At 40.5% G+C, this 20,842-nt stretch overlaps 1 protein-coding gene across 21 annotated transcripts in view; it reads left to right on the top strand.

Annotated features, from left to right (window-relative positions):
- Nucleotides 1–20,842, top strand: part of ilkap (integrin-linked kinase-associated serine/threonine phosphatase) — a 51,975-nt gene that overhangs the window by 13,459 nt on the left and 17,674 nt on the right. For all 21 annotated transcript variants that reach the window (XM_059949812.1, XM_059949855.1, XM_059949873.1 and 18 more), the window contains 3 exons: nt 195–288; nt 1,497–1,584; nt 7,305–7,426. In XM_059949812.1, coding sequence (XP_059805795.1) covers nt 195–288; nt 1,497–1,584; nt 7,305–7,426 — 304 coding nt within the window. The remainder of the gene's footprint in view (nt 1–194; nt 289–1,496; nt 1,585–7,304; nt 7,427–20,842) is intronic.

The raw sequence follows: 20,842 nt of genomic DNA, 5'->3' as shown, positions 1-20,842 counted from the left end.
CCTGCTACTTTGAATGTTTTCAAAGTGAAGTTCTAATGAACAGATTATAACCCGGAGAGGAGAAAAAACAGTCTTGCACATTTCCCCAGCTCTGTGTGTGATTTCTTGAAATCTTTGCACTGGATTGGAACTCCAAAGTTCAGGGGAGGCATTTTGGGCAGACGGACCAGGATTTTCTTTATTATTCTGTGCAGGAGAAGTGACTAATATGGAAAAGGCCATCAAGAAGTGCCTTCTCATGACCTTCAAGCAGACAGATGAAGGCTTTCTGAAGCAAGCATCAAGCCAGTGAGTAGTCAACAGAGATGTTAATGATCTTCTTTCTTCCCCATCTTCCCCTGCCCCTTCTCCTGTCTAAGCACAGTTGAAGCCAGGTGTATCATATCTCTTCCTTTACTATTTAAAAAAAAACTCTGCATGTTTATTCTTGACCTTTCATTTGTATTGCTTAAAATTTACCGGTAGAGAATTAGCCACTCTTTTCATAGTTCCAGTTTTCATTTGGAACATCTGTTGTCATCTCTGAATAGTATTGTCAATTTATATAACCCTGAGACCTGAAACTGCAGGTGTTAGAATCTGGAAAAGAGAGGTGGGGGGAACTGATGAAGAAACTGGGGGGTTTCTGATGCAGGGTCTTGACCAGAGATGTTGACAACTTTTCTCCTCACAGACACTGTTTGACCTGCTGAGTTCCTCCAGCAGTTTGATACTTTTTTTGCCTGAAATAAAAGCCTTTCTGGTTCCATTTTCTTGTCTGGACTAGGTTATCAGTTCTCTCTCAAAAAAAATTAGATGAAGTTCTTCCTTCCTGATGGAGATCTTGTGATCCCTGCTGGGAAAAATGTGTGCTTTCTCTTTCAACCAAGTGAGGGCAAGCCTCTGTGGATGTAATCTTAATGTACAAAGTGGGATTCACTGTGATATTGCCCAGTTTGGGGCATTACATTGATCAGGAAAGAGTGGATTGGCTCAGTTTGTTTTCACTGGAGAGGAGGAGATTGCAGAGTTACTTGATAGAGGTGTATTAAATTACAAGAGGAATAATTGGGATGGATAGTAAAAATCTTTACTCCTCATGGTAGAGGTGTCACGTAAAAGAAAAGAAGACATGTAAGGCATAGGTAAGAGGTAGGTTTAGAGGGTATCTGAGAGGGATTATATTCACAGTGTGGAATTTGAAGTGTGCAGTCTGCAGAGGTAGTGGAGTTGTATTTTTTTCCAATTTAATGAGCATTTAGATGAGTATTTGAAATGCCAGGACAGAGTAAACTATGGACTTAGCACAGGTAAATTGGATTAGTGTAGGTAGATAAGCAGGTGGCATAGATGTTGGCTGAAAAACCTTTTTCTGTGATGTTTGATACTATTTGGCCACACGCATTTCCAAATAATGTACCCAACTTGAAATATACAAAAGCTCTTTAGTATTCATCTGTCCATAAGTCATTAGTCAATGAACTAATGAGTCATATGTTGTTTCTTTTTTGCTGCAGAAAACCTGCCTGGAAGGATGGATCCACTGCCACATGTGTTCTACTGGTGAACAAAGACTTGTACATTGCAAACCTTGGTGACAGCAGGGTAGGAAATTCTGTCTAATAACAGTGATCCATTCTAATGTGTTGATGCATAACAATTGAAATAAGCCTGCCATCAACTCGTCCCTTTAAAATTTCTCTTATTAAGCTCTTTCTTTGTCCTTCAATATTACATGATTGTTTTCCACCTCACCACAACCCTAAATCTTTTCTTTGATTGAAGTGAAATGCACTTTTACATGGTTGTTTGACCTGTTCACGTCAATCAGAAAGTGGGGCCGAGGGGAACTTCTACTGACTGCAGTAGTTTAATGATGGCATGTATTCTGATGAAGGGCCTCATCGCGTATGTTAACTCAGTTTCTCTCTCCCCATTCCCTGTCTGACCTGCTGAATGTTTCCAGCTTTTTCTGCTTTTACTTCAGATCTCTAGCATCTGTTATTTTTGATTTTGGGCTTATGCTGGAATCTATAATCAATAAAATGTTAACAGGGCAATTGGAAAGTATAATCAGATGAGGTGGAATCGGGATGGATTTATGAAAGGCAAGTTGTGTTTGATAAATAATTTTGAATTTTTTGAGGTTTTAGGTCGCAGAATAGGTAAGCGTAATTCTGTTGATGTGCATGTGGACCAGGAAGATCTTTGATTAAATGCTATGTCAGAGATTACTAAGCACAATTGGAATGCATGGTTTTGAGGATATTATACTGCTCGAGATGCCCTCTGTTGCAATATTACCCTTGAGAAATAGATACTCTTTTTTTTAATGATACTTCTACAATGCTTTTGGTTTGGAGTTCTAAGGTTTAGACCCTCGATGAAGGAATAATAACAGAGTATAATGTGAAAGGAATGAGAAAGTGTTGGTAGTCTTAAATTTCTGCTATCTTTGTCTTTATCACGGGTTTGGGAGGTGACATAGAAGTACCTAGGTGAGTAATTACACACTTTGAACACACTGCAGCCTCTCTTGGTGGAGGAGGGACTGAATGATTTAAAACAGTAAGTAGAATGCCCGTTTTAATCTGGGTAGTGTTGAGCTTCGTGAATGTTGTTTTGAGTTGCTCCCAAGGAACCAAGTGGAACATATTCTATCTTAATCCTGGCATACCCTTTGTACGTGATGGAAAATATTGGTTTTATCAGAATTTTTTAAACCATTTGCTAAATGAAATGTGTTTTTTGTCTTTTAACTGGCCCATAGTTCATCAGTGTCCATTGTCTCACACATACTTCAAAGAAAATAACCCTAGCTGATCCAATGATCCAAGCTTTCCTCATAGAATCAATTTTAGTTCTCTTCTTTACATCCTTTCCAGTGCACTCATGTATTTGTTGTTATGTGGGCACCAAAACTGATGAAGTTCTGCCTTTACTGGTGTTGTAAACAATTCCGTTGCAACCTCTATGCTCATACCTTGGTTGATAAAGGAGGGCTCTTCAGCCACTTTATTAATCTAACCTTCAAGATACCTTTGCTCCCTCGCATCATCTGCAGCTTCTAACGTGTTGCTTCTCTGCAAAAAACATTACCAAACGTTTCTGTGAATTAAATTCCATTTGCCTGATCAGAACATTTCATTTATTTCCGATACTTCTCTCGCCCCCCCCCCCACCCCGAAATGAGCAAGAGCAGAATTTTCTTGGCCATCGCCTTTCACCCCACCAGCTTCCACATTCAATAGATCATCCTAGGCATAAGGCATAATTTTAATATGTCTTGTGCTGTGCCTTCCATTCTGTACAGAATTGGGTTTGGGACCCAGTGTGATATTAATAGTTCCATGTTGTCTCCTGAATTCTCAGTTTTGCAATCTGTTCTGAATAAATCCCGTTTAGAGCAAATGTAATGACAGGTCCTCATGTAAGGGTGGGATTTTGTTTCTACTAAGATCATCTGTTCACTCTTAACAGTCCCATTCTGTTTAGTTGCAACAGCATCTTGATTCATATTATTTTCACATGCCTGTCCAATCTCTATACCTCTTATCAGCCATGGAAATACTCTATTATTTTTAAGCATTTCTCTGAGGAGATATTTCTCAAAGTAAATAATAATCCACCAACAGCTTCTACCATCTGACTGAATTTGTCATCACTTTGACCATCTCCGCTCTTGGCTCTGCTCCCTTCTCTCAGAAGAAAGGGAATCCATATCAGTACTTCACACGTTGTCTTTACATCATTTACCTGCATTTTTTTGACCTGATCTCACTTGAGTACCTTCATTTATTCTTTTTCAGATACATTAATGGCAGCTCTGGCTCCTTTTCCAACAAAATAGAAAATTCCAAGTTTGCTGTTTTCATCCTTTCTTCACTTCCACAAAGTCTGTTTCTAAATCTTACCCATCTCTTTGGCTTCTTTATACCTTTTCTGTGAGTACAATTGGGATGAATATCTACTGACTGTCATAGACGTCTTGATTACCTTTTCACATCAGGTAACTGTTTTTACAAAACCTCCTTCTATAGCAGTGTCTCCAATAAATGTTCATCTTTTATCAAAGGAGATGACCCCTCTTCTGTCAGCGATAGTGTTCTTGATTATGCCCACTCCAGTTCATGTATTTGCATTCTTGTCCCTTCCCTCTTTTACTAATTCAGTAATGATGTCCCCTTGTCTCCGTTCTTCCACCCTAGCAAACTCCAGTACCTACACGTGACATCTTTCTACCTAGCCCTGACATTTTAAGTGAAAAGTTTGCTCCATAACATATGGCTTCACCCCTCAATCATCACATGTAGACAGCTCTTCCCTGAGCTTCCTTGAGGAGATTTTTTTTTAAAAAAAGCAACTCCTGTGAATTTGCCTTCATTGCTCTGACTGTCAAGAACACTTCACAATTAAAACAGCAATTCACCTGGATTTGCTGAATTCAGTGTTCTGTATTTATTGATCTTGGTGTGATTTCTTTTACACTGGGAAACCAAACACAGATTTATGACCAATTTATGGCACTATATTCATCGCTCAATTGTGAACTTGAGTTTATTGGCATTTGCCAATATTAATTTTTAATCCTACTCTTTCTATCCTTGGCTTGCTACATTGAACAAAATGAACTTAATGTGAGCTCATGAAACACTACATCAGACACATTTACAGCCTTTCAAGATTCAAAACTTTCTTTACTTTAACATTTTTATTTTTCATTTTCATCTTCTTTAGACCGAACTTAACTTCTTTACTCTTGTTCTGTTTTGCCTGTATCTTTAAACTTGTTTTATTCTGGGCTTTTTTCTGATGAAAGAAATTGATTTCTCTTTCCTTCCCTGTTGATGTTGCCTGATCTTCTGAGCCTTTCCGCATCTGCTCTCAAGAAGAGGCATTTAGTTCTAGAATTAATGAGATGTCCTCCTTCCTTCACCATCAACACTGCCCTCACCCACACCATCAGAGAAAGGGGTCCTCTTGGCCTCACCTAACACCGCACTAGCCTCCGCGTCCAGCACATATTTACTGTAACTTCTGCCATTTTCAACGGGATCCCATCACAAAGCACATCTCCACTTTCTGTAGGGATCGCAGTCTTGTCCATTCGTCCCTCCTGGTGTGGCCTCCTGTTTACCGGTGAGACCTGTCTTAGATTGGGAAGAAAAAGCGGGATATTCTGGTGGCCACCTATTTTAATTCTACTTCCCGTTCCCATTCTGACTGGGTAGCCTCCACCTGATGGCATGAGCATTGGTTTTTGAACTTCCAGTAAATGCCTGCCACTCCCCCTCTCTTCACCATTAACCAATTTCCATTTCCCTCTCCCACCTTTTCTCCTTACCTGTTCATCATCACCCTCTGGTGCTCCTTCCCTTCCCTTTCTTCCATTGTCTTCCACCTTCTATCAGATTCCCCTTTCTCCAGCCCTGTCCAACTCTTTCACCAGTCAACTTCCCAGCTCTTTTCTTACCTCCCCAGCTCCTGGTTTCACCCATCACCTAACACCTTGTACTTCTTCCTTCCATCCCCCCACCTTCTTGCTCTGACCTCTCGTCCTTTCCTGTCCTGATGTAGAGGCTCAGCCCAAAACTTTGACTGTCTACTCTTTTCCATAGATGCTGCCCGGCCTGCTGAGTTCTTCCAGCATTTTGTGTATGTTTGGATTTCCAGCATCTGCAGATTTTCTTGTGATTATCTGATTTATATTTTAGTAATCGCTGAATTGCAAAGACCACAAAATTTAATTTCAAGGTTTTAATAATTCCTAATTTAAATGCATTATTGAATGCTTCATGAACAATTATCCAGCACATATCAAACACTCATGTTATCAAATTCTTTGAGGCAAATTAGCAGGAAATGGATTTACTCCATCGACACGTGTTTGAGCCAAGCTGATAAACCTTATCTACATTTACATGCTGTATGACAGCAGCTTCTTTGTTAGTTGTCTCAATTACAGTGGGATTTTTAAAATATATTTGCATGTCTTACTCTGCAGGCCACTCTTGTGATTTTTATTCTGGTGGCTTTCTTTAAAAAAAAGCGTGTCCTCCTATTAAGATTGAAAAAACTCGGGAGAACTCAGTTGTTATGGACTGAGTTATCCTGTGACAGCTTCCACTGATTTTGATTTTGATTAGCTAGAGACTCAACTAGTGGGCTCTTCTGACTGTTCCAGTGATGTCAGTGATTAAGGAGAACTTGGTATCCTGGAGAATTTCCAGAAAGCCCTTGTTTTTACTGGCATTCATCAGAATGTTGGGAAATTTCAGGGCTTCTATTGCAAATGCAAAAGCTCCAAACATAATTGCTTGAGCTCTGCCAGTCACTTCCCAACTGAGCCTTCCTGCCTGATGATTTTGGTCCTCAGATAACAGTATATGGGTGTCTAGAACCTATTCATAGGGTAAGAGATAAATTGTTTTTTATATTGTCTGTTGTGCAATGGGGATGAGTGGACAGTAACAACTAAAGGAGTTTTAATTGAATTTAAATTTTTTTTTGTTCATGGAGTCATAGAGTTAAATAGCATGGAAACAGGTCCTTTGGCCCAGTCACTGCGCCCTCCGTGCCGGTCCCGGTTGCCCACTTTCGGCCTCATTTTCCTTAATATCTCTGAAAATATTCAAAAACCTTAAAAAAATTGGCATGATTAACAGCTGGCTAAGTTGAGAGCAGTGAACATTAGTGGTGTGGAGAGCTGCTTCTTGTCTACCCCATGCTTCCATTATCGATGTCCTGCCACCGCTCATTGACAAGTGTGTTCATGGCTCTGGGTGTCCGCTGTCACCAGCGTAGAAGGAAGGCATGATTCTATGGATCGTGCCTAGTCTATGGATTAATGATGTGAAGTACTAAATGCTAATGATCGAGTGTAAGCGAATCAGTAATTTCTTCATTTGTATTGGGGTAATTACATTTTCAATCAAAGGTCTCACCGTTAAAGGAGTGGACGTCGTCATCGGATTCCAATGGATAACAGAAGAGAGGAAGACATTTTCAATGAAACTAGCTCTTCTTATGCACCAGCATGCATCTTTACATGCTCATTCTGTACAAATCTTTGTACAGTTTTGGGAATTATAAGTTTAGTAGATGTATGAACTCAGAGTGTTGCCTGGGTCAGTGGTTGTGCGATCTCACCGTGTAAGTATATGGATCATTAGATATCAAGCTCCGGTTGTAGCATGTAGGATTAAGAAGTGAACAATCTTTGGGTATCAGTGAATGTGAAGTCTTGGGCTGTGAGAAGTCAACAGTATTATAAAGATGACCATTTGCTGGAGTCAGAGTTAACCTTTACCTGTGTTGCCTTCCAGGCTATTCTGTGTCGATTCAATGAGACAAGCAGGAAACTGACACCCATGCCACTGATGAAGGAACATAATCCTACCCAATACGATGAAAGAATGAGAATTCAGAAAGCAGGAGGGATAGTCAGGTGAGAAGTAAATTCTAAAAGGTGGGCACTTGTCATATTAAATTAAGTTGTTGTCCATATTTGTTCCACAGAGTTTGGAAGCTGGTTCTTGGGATCTGCCTCTTGCTCGACAGGCTTATATTACCAGTTTAGTGTGAAGTATATATTTCTGAGTGCACGGTCTACATCATCCTGAATGGTCTAACGGTGTCAAAGGCTTCAGGAAGCAGGCAGGAGAATGGGGTTGAGAGGGATAATAAATCAGCCATGATTGACAGAACAGACTAGTTGGGCCGAATAGCCTAATTCTGCTCCTATGTCTTATAGTCTTACAGTGGAAAAAGTTGGGCAGCTCATGTCTGGTGCAAAAACAGAGCTTTGTATTTGGAGATGAGATATCTAGTAGTGTGTGTAGTGTTCTTGACTTATTTTAGTATCACTGTAAATACGGTGAGTTTTTTTTGGATCATTTTTGTGTAGTAAGTTCTTGGGGAGTTCTGAGTGGCAACCATTACATTTAAACACTTGGAGGAATTTCAGGGGTTCAGAAAAGAAGAATTGCCTGAAGTGTGAAAGTTTACAATGCAGAAGTGGGTTTGGGGAGTCAGAGTCTGTTGAGTTTTTACTGAAACAGTCCAACACTCATCCTATATTTTGCACACTCCTGATTAAGTCATGCACTCATAATCTAGTCTTCTATAAAATGTTGTACTAGATCCTGTAACTCAATTATAGTAGATCCTTCCCTTTGTTTCGGCATCCTACAGGAAAGGAACTTCTCCAGGTTTCCTTGCTCACTCTGTGATTGATGAATCAGCAATAACTTTCCAGTCACATTTATTCTTTTCCATCCCATTCAAGTAACATCTTCATGAGCATTGACTTTCATTCACTAACCTGTGTCATGAATTTGAGTTATCATATGTGTTTAACATGATCGCGGTAGCTGAGAGTGAATCTGTATTGGCTATTTCTGTTTAAATTCATTTATTATTTGGGCTTTTGTTTTGAATTTCTGTCATTGACGATTGAGTGGGGTGAGGCTCTTCTCATGAGAAAGGAGAAGCCTCAAAGTGGTCTGATAGAAGACCTTAAAATTCTGAGAAAGTTGTGAAGAGTAGGCATAGAGATACTTCTACTGTTCAAGGAGTAAGAAATGGTAAATACACCATATTGGTTTATGTACCTTTTAAATTGTGCCATATAAAAAGTGCAAAATGTCTCTGTTTAGCTTCATCTCTTGTGATCATCTTACAACATATGTCACATTCCTATTCAAATAATGGAAGAAGTGGCATAGATTTGCAGTGGATTCCATTCCAGTGTGGTCATCCACAACTATATTTCCACACGGACACTATTGAAACACTGCCCGACCTCTCTTGATCTTCCATTTTTTCTTCATTCAAACATTGGAAAGAGGAAATTTATCTCCCATAGGTACTATGTTGCACAACCCTGCCCATGAATTCCATCAAACTTTGCGACTCTTTCTGGTGATTCACTCCCATGCTTGCTTCCAACCCACATTGTCCAGGGGCAGGCTGTCTGTAGCTTAGAACCCAGTAGTGACGTCTGGACCATGAGTGAATAGAGGCCTGGCTTCTGAAACACTCTGAGGTGGGCCTAGTACTCTGCCAACTCTGAGAAATGTCATTTATTCTAACTTTTAAACAAAAAAAATCTGATACTCAGAAGCATGTAAAAACTTAAAAAATGGAAAAACTAATTTAAAACCATGGACCCAGTGGGCTAAATGGCCTTTGTCTGTGCTGAATTTTTCAATGATTCAAAGACACATTAAGAAGCAGTAATGAAAGTAAAGACAGATATCAATGGGTAAGCAAAGGATAGAACATATTAATAGACCCAAAAAAAAGATAGATGTCTGGATGTTCACACAAATAAAATTCAGACTGGTTATAGAAATTTCAGAGAGGAAATTAAAGGAATCAGTAGCAAAACAAAACGTGAGGAATGACTGGCGGCAGATATAAAGAAGAATTGTAAAATGTTCTTCAGGCGCATGAGCGGGGAATAGGTTGTTAGGCTGAGCGAAGATCAAAAAGGGAATTTACTCATGGAATATCTTGTGTTGCTGAGGAAAGTAATGAAGCAAATTCCATCCTTGTGTATGTATATATTAAAAAAAATCAGGTGGAGAAACTTCCTTGGTCGCCAGACATGAATGTTTCTGATCTGGCCGTGAACAGATTGCAGATCTCATGGTTCATTCAGGGTTTCTGGTTGGAGAAGACTCAGAATGATTTTGTGGGGACACACTCATCTGCAGCTGTCCATGACAACCATGGTGTATTCATTGAGTTCCACCAATGAGCCCTTGGTGATGGCATCATGCAGTATCTGAAGTGCCTGTTTACAATCAACAAATGGTGATATGTAAGCTGCAGCTAGGATTTTGCAGAAAAACTCTTGACAAATAGAACAGTAGGCATTTGATTGTTAGGTCTTCAAGGATGGGGGGGAAAAAGAGTATGACAAAACTGCCACATTGGAGGACCACAGAGTTTATCATGAAACACACACCTCCCTCCATCTTCTGCCTTTTCTGAATCAGCAGTTCAGTCCATCCTGTGTATTGAGAAACCTTTAGGTCTGATTGCAGCATCTGGCATACTCTGAGTAAGTCATGTCTGGGTAAAACGCAGAAGACAATAATTTCTCACTTCCTTTCAATGCAACAATCTAGTCCTCAGGTCCTCAGTTTTGTTTTCCAGCGACTCCTCATTTGCTAACAAGATGCTGGGTAGAGGGGGCCTCTTAAATGTCCCTAACCTATCAGCCTCTGCCATAACCCCTAACAGTACATTTCAAGCACTTACCACTCCGTTTTTAAAAAAAAACTACCTCTGACATCTCCCTTAAAGTTTTCTTCACTCACCTCAAAAAGATGTCCTCAGTTATTAGCCATTGCCACTGTGGCAAAATCCCTCTGGCTGTCCATTCCATCATGTCACCCCTCATCCTCCAAGGAGAAAAGCCCTAGCTCAGTCAACCTTTCCTCATAAGACATGTTCTGTAATCCATGCTGCATCCTGGTAGATCTCCTCTGCACGCTCTCTAATGGTTCCACATTCTTCCTATAAAGAGGCAACCAGAACTGAACACAATACTCCAATGTGTAGTCTAGAGCTGCAACATTACCTTGTGGCTGTTGAGCTCAATCCTTGGACTGATGAAGGCTAACACACATACATCATCTTAACAGCACTATTAATTTAGTCTGAACTTTTATTACTTGCACCAGAACCTGCTCAGCCCCGTGCTTACTGGCTTCTGCCTAATCCAACCACACCCCTATTTTAAAATTATGTGTTTCAAATACCCCAAAAGCCCCAGGTATTCTTTTTCTCTGTAGTCTCCTTAGGCTTTTAGGTATTTCATTTCTGTCTTTTTATTCTTCCCTGTTAATTTTAATCACCCTACTGTTGGCAGTTATGCCTGAATGGAAATTCTTGAGTAAATTTCTACTCTCTAATGCTTGAACCCTGTCGTCTTTTTGTCCAGAAACTTTTGGTCTTTTGGTCATCTGTCCAAAAACTACCTCATTTTGCAGTGTTAAAGTTTTCCTCACACTTCTGTGAAATACCTTGGGATTTTGCACTATATTAATGTCATTGTGCTGAGTTGCAATGTGGCCAGAATATGCTCTCGTAATCATTTAAAATTTTAGTATTTAATAGCTTTTGAATGATAGTGACAGCATTGGTACTGGGTGTGGCCTTAATTTGCTCTCAAGGCAATTCTGGTGGTAAAACCTGTCAATTACACACCGAGCCCTGTACAGAACTGGACTTTGCCAGTCAGCTGGGGAGCTGGTTTCTTAGCAGAAGATTCCACTAGGGACCTGCTGCAAGAGTGGGCTTTGAAGTTGAGCATCTCACAGGATTGCGTATCTCATTAGTCAACAGAAAGTATACGTCAGCGTATTCTAAAGTCAAGAATGTCCTGCTTAAAAGGGCTTTGCCTCTCTTTCTTCATGATTCTCCATAACATGTTGCTTTCTAGAAACCTTTCAACCCTGGTATCTTCAGAAATGAGCTTAAACAAGCATTTACCTTAAACAAAGAGCCTAGCATTAAAAATAAATCATAAATAAAGCTGTAAGTAATCTAACAATAAATGCATTTTAAGTGTTCATTTTTTGCTAGTTGAGTTAATCTAATAAATACATGGATGGGCACTTTGTACCCATGCAATGTATATCCTGCGCTGAATGGGAGCTCCAAGACATTCCCTGTATTCAGAACAGTTGTGGGTGAAGGGAGTATTATCAACAGGAGAAGCTAAGGTGCTAGTTTTTGGGGTTCAAGCAATTGTTGATGTTACTGCATTCCAACCATAAGGCTGAGTATCTGTAGGTTATGTCAATACCAATGGCTTAAGTAGTGAAGGGGAAGAAATCATGTAGGCTGATATTTAAGAGTTAGGAAAATGATTAAATAGCAGCCCTTAAGGATGACTGTATGAAGATTAATTCGGAATAGCCCTATACTGTGATCCAGTGAATTTAAGAGCTGTGACTAGAGGGATGGTGCAGGAGAGAAGGCTCTAGATTCTTGAGGCTTTCTGGGGGACTGGGGAGTACATGCCAGATGGAATACACCCCTGCATAACTGAGATGAATGTCCTTATGGAAGGACGGTCTCAAAGCTCTCCGCTTCTTTTTGGATTCCAGACCTATCCAATTCCCCTCTACCACCACTCTCCTCCATCTAGCCAAATTAGTCCTTACTGTTAATAATTTCTCCTTTGGCTCCTCCCACTTCCTCCAAACCAAGGGTGTAGCCATGGGCACCCGCATGGGTCCCAGTTATGCCTGCCTTTTTGTTGGCTTTGTGGAACAGTCCATGTTCCAAGTCTATACGGGTATCCGTCCCCCTCTTTTCCTTCGCTACATCGACGACTGCATTGGCGCTGCCTCCTGTATGCATGCTGAGCTCGTTGACTTCATTAACTTTGCCTCCATCTTTCACCCTGCCCTCAAATTTACCCAGTCCATTTCCGACACCTCCCTCCCCTTTCTTGATCTTTCTGTCTCAGGAGACGGCTTATCTACTGATATCTACTATAAGCCTACAGACTCTCACAGCTACCTGGACTACTCCTCTTCCCACCCTGTCTCTTGCAAAAATGCTATTCTCTTCTCACAATTTCTCCGTCTCTGCCGCATCTGCTCTCAGGATGAAGCTTTTTATTCCAGGACAAAGGAGATGTCTTTTTTTAAACAAAGGGGCTTCCCTCCTTCCACCATCAACTCTGTTCTCAAATGCATCTCTCCCATTTCCCGCACATCTGCCCTCACCCCATCCGCCTGCCACCCCACTCGGGATAGGGTTCCCCTTGTCCTCACCTACCACCCCACCAGCCTCCAGATCCAACGTATAATTCTCCGTAACTTCCGCCACCTTCAACGGGATCCCACTACCAAGAACATCTTTCCCTCCCCCCCCCTTCTGCTTTCCGAGGGATCGCTCCCTACGCGACTTCCTTGTCCACTTGTTCCCCCCCCCCCCCCCCCCATCCCTTCCCACCGATCTCCCTCCTGGCACATATCCTTGTAAGCGGAACAAGTGCTACACCTGCCTTTACACTTCCTCCCTCGTCACCATTCAGGGCCCCAGACAGTCCTTCCAGGTGAGGCGACACTTCACCTGTGAGTCGGCTGGTGTGGTATTCTGCGTCTGGTGCTCCCGGTGTGGCCTTTTATATATTGGTGAGACCTGACACAGACTGGGAGATTGTTTCACTGAACACCTACGCTCGGTCCGCCAGAAAAAGCAGGATCTCCCAGTGGCCACACATTTTAATTCCACGTCCCAATCCCATTCTGATATGTCTATCCATGGCCTCCTCTACTGTCAAGATGAATCCAAACTCAGGTTGGAGGAACAACACCTTATATACCGGCTGGGTAGCCTCCAACCTGATGGCATGAACATTGACTTCTCTAACTTCCGTTAATGCCCCTCCTCCCCTTCTTACCCCATCCCTGACATATTTAGTTTTTTTGTTTTTTTCTCTCTCTGCCTATCACCCTGCCTGTTCTCCGTCTCCCTCTGGTGCTCCCCCCCTCCCCCTTTCTTTCTCCCGAGGCCTCCAATCCCATGATCCTTTCCCTTCTCTAGCTATGTATCACTTTTCCCAATCACCTTTCCAGCTCTTAGCTTCATCCCACCCCCTCCGGTCTTCTCCTATCATTTCACATTTCCCCCTCCCCCACTACTTTCAAATCTCTTAGTATCTCTCCTTTCAGTTAGTCCTGATGAAGGGTCTCGGCCCGAAACGTCTACGGTGTTTCTTCCTGTAGATGCTGTCTGGCCTGCTGTGTTCCACCAGCATTTTGTGTGTGTGGTTTGAATTTCCAGCATCTGCAGATTACCTCGTGTTTGCTCCTTATGGAAGGCTTGCTGATGATATGGCAGAGATTCCAAGTAGTTTGCAAGATGTTGGACATGGAGGGAAGCAATGAAAAATAGCAAGCAGATGCAAAGACAGATTGTGGGAGCTAAATAGCTCCAGAACAAGGAAAAGGTAAGTTTCCAGTAAGTGTCAGTGTAAGAGAGAAGATAAAAAGCAAAGGTGTGTAGGCACAAGCACTTTAAACAATAGATAGTTCCGAGAAAAAGTATGTGAAGCCTTTGCAATTACCTGGTTTTCTGTGTTAATTGCACATAATATGTGGTCAGATCTTCATCTAAGTCACATTAATAGATAAATACAATCTGCCTAAACTTACAACAATGGTACTTTTCATGCCTTTATTGAACACCTTAATCATTCACAGTCTAGGCTAGAAAATGTATGTGATTTCTATTTAATAACTGGTAGAACCTCCTTTAACTGCAATAACCACCAAATGTTTCCTGTAGCTGCTGATCAAACTTGCACAATGATGAGGAGGAATTTTAGACCATTCCTCCATACAAAGCTGTTTCAGTTCATCAATTTATCTAGTATACCTTGAATGAACAGCCCTCTTGAGGTCATGCCACATTGGGTTAAGGTCTGGACTCTGACTTGGGCATTCCAAATACAAATTTTCTTCTTCTTAAACTATTCTGTTGTTGATTTTCTCGTGTTTTGGATCATTGTGTTGCATTATCCACTTCTATTAAGTTTCAGGTGACAGATCTCTACCCCGACATTCTCCTGTAAAATGTCTCGATACAATTTTGAATTAATTGTTCCCTCAATGATTGCAAGCTGTCCAGTCTCTGAGGCAGCAAAGTAGTCCAAAACCATGATTCTCCTTCCACCATGCTTCATGGTTGGGATGAGGTTTTGGTGTTGGTGGGCAGTGTCCTTTTTCCTCCAAACGTAACAGTGTGCATTTTGCCTAAAAAGTTCAACTTTTCTCTCGTCTGTCCACAGAACATTGTCCCAGAAGCATTATGGAACATCCAGATGGTCTTTTGCAAACTTGAAACATGGCAGCAATGTTTTGTTTTGGGAGAGCAGTGGTTTCCTCTGTGCACACCATTCTTGTTCAGTGTTTTTCTTATAGTGAACACATTAACAGAGACTTTAGTAAGTTCTAGAGATTTCTGCAGGTCTTTTGCTGTTACCCTTGGTTCTTTATCACCTTCAGCATTATATGTTGTGCTCTTGGTGTGATCTTTGCAGGATGCTCACTCCTAGTGAGAGGAGCAACAGTACTGAGTTTCTTCCATTTGTAGACAATTTCTGTGGTCTTATGAACACAGGTCTTCATGCATATCTAAAAATTTTTTTCTAAGGCCCTCTGAAGGTTGTTTTGATTAGGGTATGGTGCACATCAACAGATCTTTCTTCAGAAGAGCAGGTTCTGTCAGTAACCTGACTTCGTGAGTCTTTTTTATAGGGCAGGACATTACTACAACCCACACCTCCAAGCTCACCTTATTGATTAGAACACCTGACTCCAAATATCTTTTGTTGAAGGCATTACCCCAGAGGTTCACATTTTTTGAACCTAGACTGATTGTTTAAATGGTGTATTTGGTATTGTCGAGTAGTACAATTGTTAGTATGTTATTAGTTTAGGCAGATTGAGTTTATATGTTAATTTGATTTAGATGAAGATCAGACCACATTTTATGAGTAATTAATGCAGAAAAACAGGTAATTGCAAAGAGTCCACAAACTAATTGTTGCAACTATATTTCCAAATCATTAATACCTTGTCTAAATGTCTAAATGGAATAATGAGAGAGATGGGCTAAAAGAATATCCACTATAACTGGGTTTTAAGTACTTGGAAGGAGATGCTGGCAGGGATGACAGCAGAGCAGCAACGGTGTGAGTTTTTAGGAAAAATGAGAAATAACAATGAAATACTCAAATGGCAAAATAGTACGACTGTGGCTGATAAGGGAAGTCAAAGCTAATGTAAAAACAAAAGGGGGCATGCAACAAAGCAAAATTTAGTGGGAGAACAGAGGATTGGGAAGCTTTTAAAACCCTGCAGAGGGCAACTAAGAGTCATTAGGAGGGAAAAGCAAGCTAGCAAACAATATCAAAGTGGTTAGTAAAAGCTTTTGCAAGTATGTCAAAAATAAGAGAGATGAGAGTGTATATAGGACCACTAGGAAATGAGGCTGCAGAAATAATAATGGGGTCCAAGGAGATGGCATATAAACTAAATGAGTATTTTGCATCAGTCTTCACTGTGGAAGACACTAGCAGTGTGCCAGATATTGAAGGGTGTGAGGGAAGAGAAGTGACTGCAGTTACTATTACAAGGGAGAAGGTGCTCAAAAAGCTGGAAGGCCCAAGGGTACATAAGTCACTCAGACCAGATGAACCCTAGGGTTCTAAAAGAGGTAGCAGTAGAGATTGTGGAGGCATTAGTAATGATCTTTCAAAACTTATTGGACTCTGGCATGGTGCCAGAGAACTGGAAAACTGCAAATGTCACTCCACTCTTTTCTAAAAGAGGAAGGCAGCAGAAAGGACATTATAGACCAGTTAGCCTGACCTCAGTGGTTGGGAAGATGTTAGAGTCAGTTGTTAAGGATGAGGTTATGAAGTACGTGGCGACTCAGGAGAAGATAGGACAAAGTCAGCATGGTTCCCTTAAGGGAAAACCTTGTCTGACAAATCTATTGGAATTCTTAGAGGGGATTACAAATAGGATAGATGAAGTAGATGCAGTGGATGTTGTATATTTGGACTTTCAAAAGGCCTTTGACAAGGTGCCCCACATGAGGCTGCTTACCAAGTTAAGAGTCCATGGTATTACTGGAAAGTTACTAATGTGGTTAGAGCATTGGCTGATTAGTAGGAGGCAGCAAGTGGAAATGAAAGGAACCTTGTCTGGTTGGCTGCCAGTGACTAGTGGTGTTCCCCAGGACATGAGAACAGATCTTTCTTGTAAATTAGAATTAGCCTGTCAAACAATTGAATAATTGGAGGTATTGGGGCAAAGATGCTTTAACTGCATTCAGAATGATTTCAAATGGAAAAAGTGGTACATATGTGCATGTAGTATAGATGTTGAATCACTGCCACAAGGAACTTGGGTTCAGTCCTGAACTTTGGTTGTGTCTGTTTGGAGTTTGTAGTTCTCCCTGTGACTGGCTGGAATACCAATGAGGCTAGGACGTTGACCATGAATAGTAAGATCCTTGAGGGTATTGAGGAACACAGGGATGCTGGTATACAAGTCTAAAGATATTTGAAGGTGACAGTATGAGTAGAGAACATAGTTAAAAAGGCAAATTGGATGCTGGACTTCGTTAGTCAAGGCAATGAATATAAAAGCAGGGAAGTTATGCTCCAGCTTTGTAAGACATTAGTCAGACCTCATCTGGAGTACTGAGTGCAGTTCAGGTCACAACACTATGTGAATGATATGATAATGCTAGAGAGGATGTCGAGGAGATTCACCAGGATGTTGCCAGGGATGCAGTGTGCTTGTTAATTGTGAGAAACTAGATGTTACAAGTTAGAACCTACTTTTAACCTACTTTATCAGTTAGTCAGGTACCTGGATAAAAGGAAGTTAAGAGAAGACATGGAAATGTATAAAATTATGAAGGGTGCAGATGGGGTTAACTGCAGGACTGATTCCCTTCTTCAGAGATGAATAAAACTAGGTTTGGGATAAGAGGTTTAGTGGAGATTTCAGAGAGCCATTTCTTGACCACAGAGTAGTACCATAGAACATTACAGCACAGAAACAGGCCTTTTGGTCCTTCTTGGCTGTGCCAAACCATTTTTCTGCCTAGTCCCACTGACCTGCACCTGGCCATATCCTTCCATACACCTCTCATCCATGTACCTGTCCTAGTTTTTCTTAAATGTTAAAAGTGAGCTCGCATTTACCACTTCATCTGCTAGCTTATTCCACACTCCCACCACTCTCTGTGTGAAGAAGCCCACCCCCCCAATGTTCTCTTTAAACTTTTTCCCCTTCACCCTTAACCCATGTCCCCTGGTTTTTTTTTCCTCCCCGAGCCTCAGTGGGAAAAGCCTGCTTGCATTCACTCTATCTATACCCATCTTAATTTTATATACCTCTATCAAATCTCCCCTCATTCTTCTACGCTCCAGGGAATAAAGTCCTAACCTATTCAACCTTTCTCTGTAACTCAGTTTCTCAAGTCCCGGCAACATCCTTATAAACCTTCTGTGCACTCTTCCAACCTTATTAATATCCTTCCTGTAATTAGGTGACCAAAACTGTACACAATACTCCAAATTTGACCTCACCAATGCCTTATACAACCTCACCATAACATTCCAATTCTTGTATTCATTACAGTCGGCCCTCCTTATCTGTGGGGGATTGGTTCCAGGACCTCGCGGATACCAAAATTCATGGATACTCAAGTCACTTATTCAACCTGTCTCTATCCGGTGGATCTTAGGACCCAGCGGAACCCCAGACCTTATTTGATCCTGTTTAAGTCCCTGGACATTAGGACCTGGCGCCAGAGCTTGAGTGTGCAATGTTTCTGTTCACGAAAATAATCACGATCACAATTGAAAATAAAGTGGAAATAATAAAGCGATCGGAAAGAGGTGAAACTTCATCGGTCATTGGAAAAGCGTTAGGCTACATTGGTCAACAATTGGAACAATTTTAAAGGATAAAGTGAGAAAGGCTCTGCCCCAATGAAAGCTACAATTATTACTAAGCAATGCAGTGGTTTAATTATTGGGTTTGGGGTTTTTGTTCCTCTGCGTCAACCCGGCACGGTGGAGAGTGCATTTGGGAGCGATCTGTCTTGAGTCCCGAGAACTTCTGTTCCTGAGCCTAGAGCTGAAACATACGTTCTTGTTTTATATGCATAGAAAGGTAAAATATGGGGGGACATCACGTGATGACATAGGGTCGAGACGTTGGGAATCCAGCTCCCTCGTAAAAAGTAATGAAATAGGGTTTAAATGAAGAAGAATTAATAAATACCTACTAGAAACTATTTATAAGTAACTCAGGATTATTTTTGGATATGGCTCCTAAACCGAAACAGAAGAAAGCTGCTAATTCGAAGACTGCGCAAATCGGCGGGGAAAAAGGCCTAACCGTTTCGGCGAAGCCTCGGACTCAAGTTGGATCTCCTCCCGGCAAAGTGCATGGCACTTCTGATGATGCGGGACAGGAAGTTGCAGCAATGTCGGCGGTCTCTAAGAAGAAACGGCAAGAACAACGCATGCGCGAAGAAACAAGTATGCATGAACAGATATTAACAAGACTACAAATCCCAACTATGGCCGGAAGTGAATCGGAAGTGGAATCAGACTCTTTGGGAAATACAGAGGATGAAGAAGAGGAAAAGAAGAAAGAGATTAAAGGAGACATAAGAGATATCCTGATATATATGATGACCGAATTAAAAGCTATAAGAACAGATATAAGAAGGATGCAGAATACACTCGATAATGTGGTGGAAAAACAAAAGAAGATGGATAATAAAGTTAAAGAGATGGAAGTAAAAATGGAAGAAAACACTGAAAGAATAGATAAGATAGAAGGCAATAATCTTGCCTGGACAACAGAAAGAAAACGGATGTTGGAAAAAATAGATGCGCTTGAAAACTCTAGTAGACGAAATAATATTAAAATTGTTGGTCTTATGGAAGGTACAGAGGAAGAAAATCCAATAACATTCTTTCAAGAATGGATTCCGAAAATTTTGGAAATGAAAGAAGGAAGCCAAGTAATTGAAAGAGCACACAGAGCTTTAAGACCAAGACCTCAACAAGATCAAAATCCAAGATCAATTTTGATAAAATGCTTAAGGTACCAAAATAAAGAAATGGTCCTGAAGGCAGCTACTCAAGGTGCTAAAAAGAGAAATGGGCCATTGATAATAGAAGGGAAAAGAGTTTTTTTTTATCCAGACATAAGTTATGATCTTCTGAAGAGGTGGAAGGAACTTAATCCAGTGGAAAAATTCTTTATGGGAAAAGGGCTTTAAATTTTTATTGAGCTACCCAGCAAAATTGATAATTTTCCTGGATAACGAAGAAAGAAGATCTTTCGTTGATTACCAGAAAGCGGAGAAATTTGTACAAGAATTATTTGATGTTCTCGAAGAGGACTAAAGAATTATAGAAATGAAGTGAACTAATGAAGACTGAAGTAAGGTTGGACTTGATGGACATTTATAAGGAAAACAAAAATAGTTGAGGAGTACTAATTGGGAGTAGAGACATTAATTATTTTCTTTTTTTTCTTCACTAATATATTTTCTTTCTTTTTTTTTGCGGGGGAGCTGGAGGAGCTCCTGATCGATGGCTGTGAGTTTCACATCTACAATCATGGCAATTGCCATGACCCGTAAAATGGGGGGGGTAATGTTGTGTTCTTTTTATTCGCAACATTAGTGGGGGGGGGTATTTTTTTTTCCTTATATATTAGTTACCTTTTTTCTATTTTTCTTCTTTTTTGCCTGGATGGTTGGGGAGAGACTCATAGCAACATGGAGAATTTCAAAGAGTTCCCAAGGTATTATGAATGATTACTTAATTTTTTAAGTTTTAATGTTAATGGAATTAATGGACCTGTGAAAAGAAAAAGAGTTTTAACATATATTAAGAAAATGAAAGGAGATATAGCTTTTTTACAAGAAACACATTTAACAGAAACAGAACATAAATTAAAGAGAGATTGGGTTGGAAATGTCATTGCAGCTTCATTTAATTCAAAATCGAGAGGCGTTGCAATTTTGGTTAATAAAACTTTACCAATTAAAATACAAAATGTAATTGATTCTGTGGGGAGATATGTGATTATACATTGTCAAATTTTTTCAGAATTATGGACTTCTATGAACATTTATGCACCAAATGAAAATGATGCAAAATTCATACAAGAAGTTTTTTTGAATTTGGCTGATGCACATGATAAAATATTAATAGGTGGAGATTTTAATTTTTGTTTAGATCCAGTTTTGGATAGGTCAACTAAAGTTGCTACAAAATCAA

The sequence above is a fragment of the Hypanus sabinus genome, chromosome 2 (assembly GCF_030144855.1).
Source record: "Hypanus sabinus isolate sHypSab1 chromosome 2, sHypSab1.hap1, whole genome shotgun sequence".
In the NCBI taxonomy this organism is placed as follows: Eukaryota; Metazoa; Chordata; class Chondrichthyes; order Myliobatiformes; family Dasyatidae; genus Hypanus; species Hypanus sabinus.
This window is presented reverse-complemented; position numbering and strand designations above follow the sequence as displayed.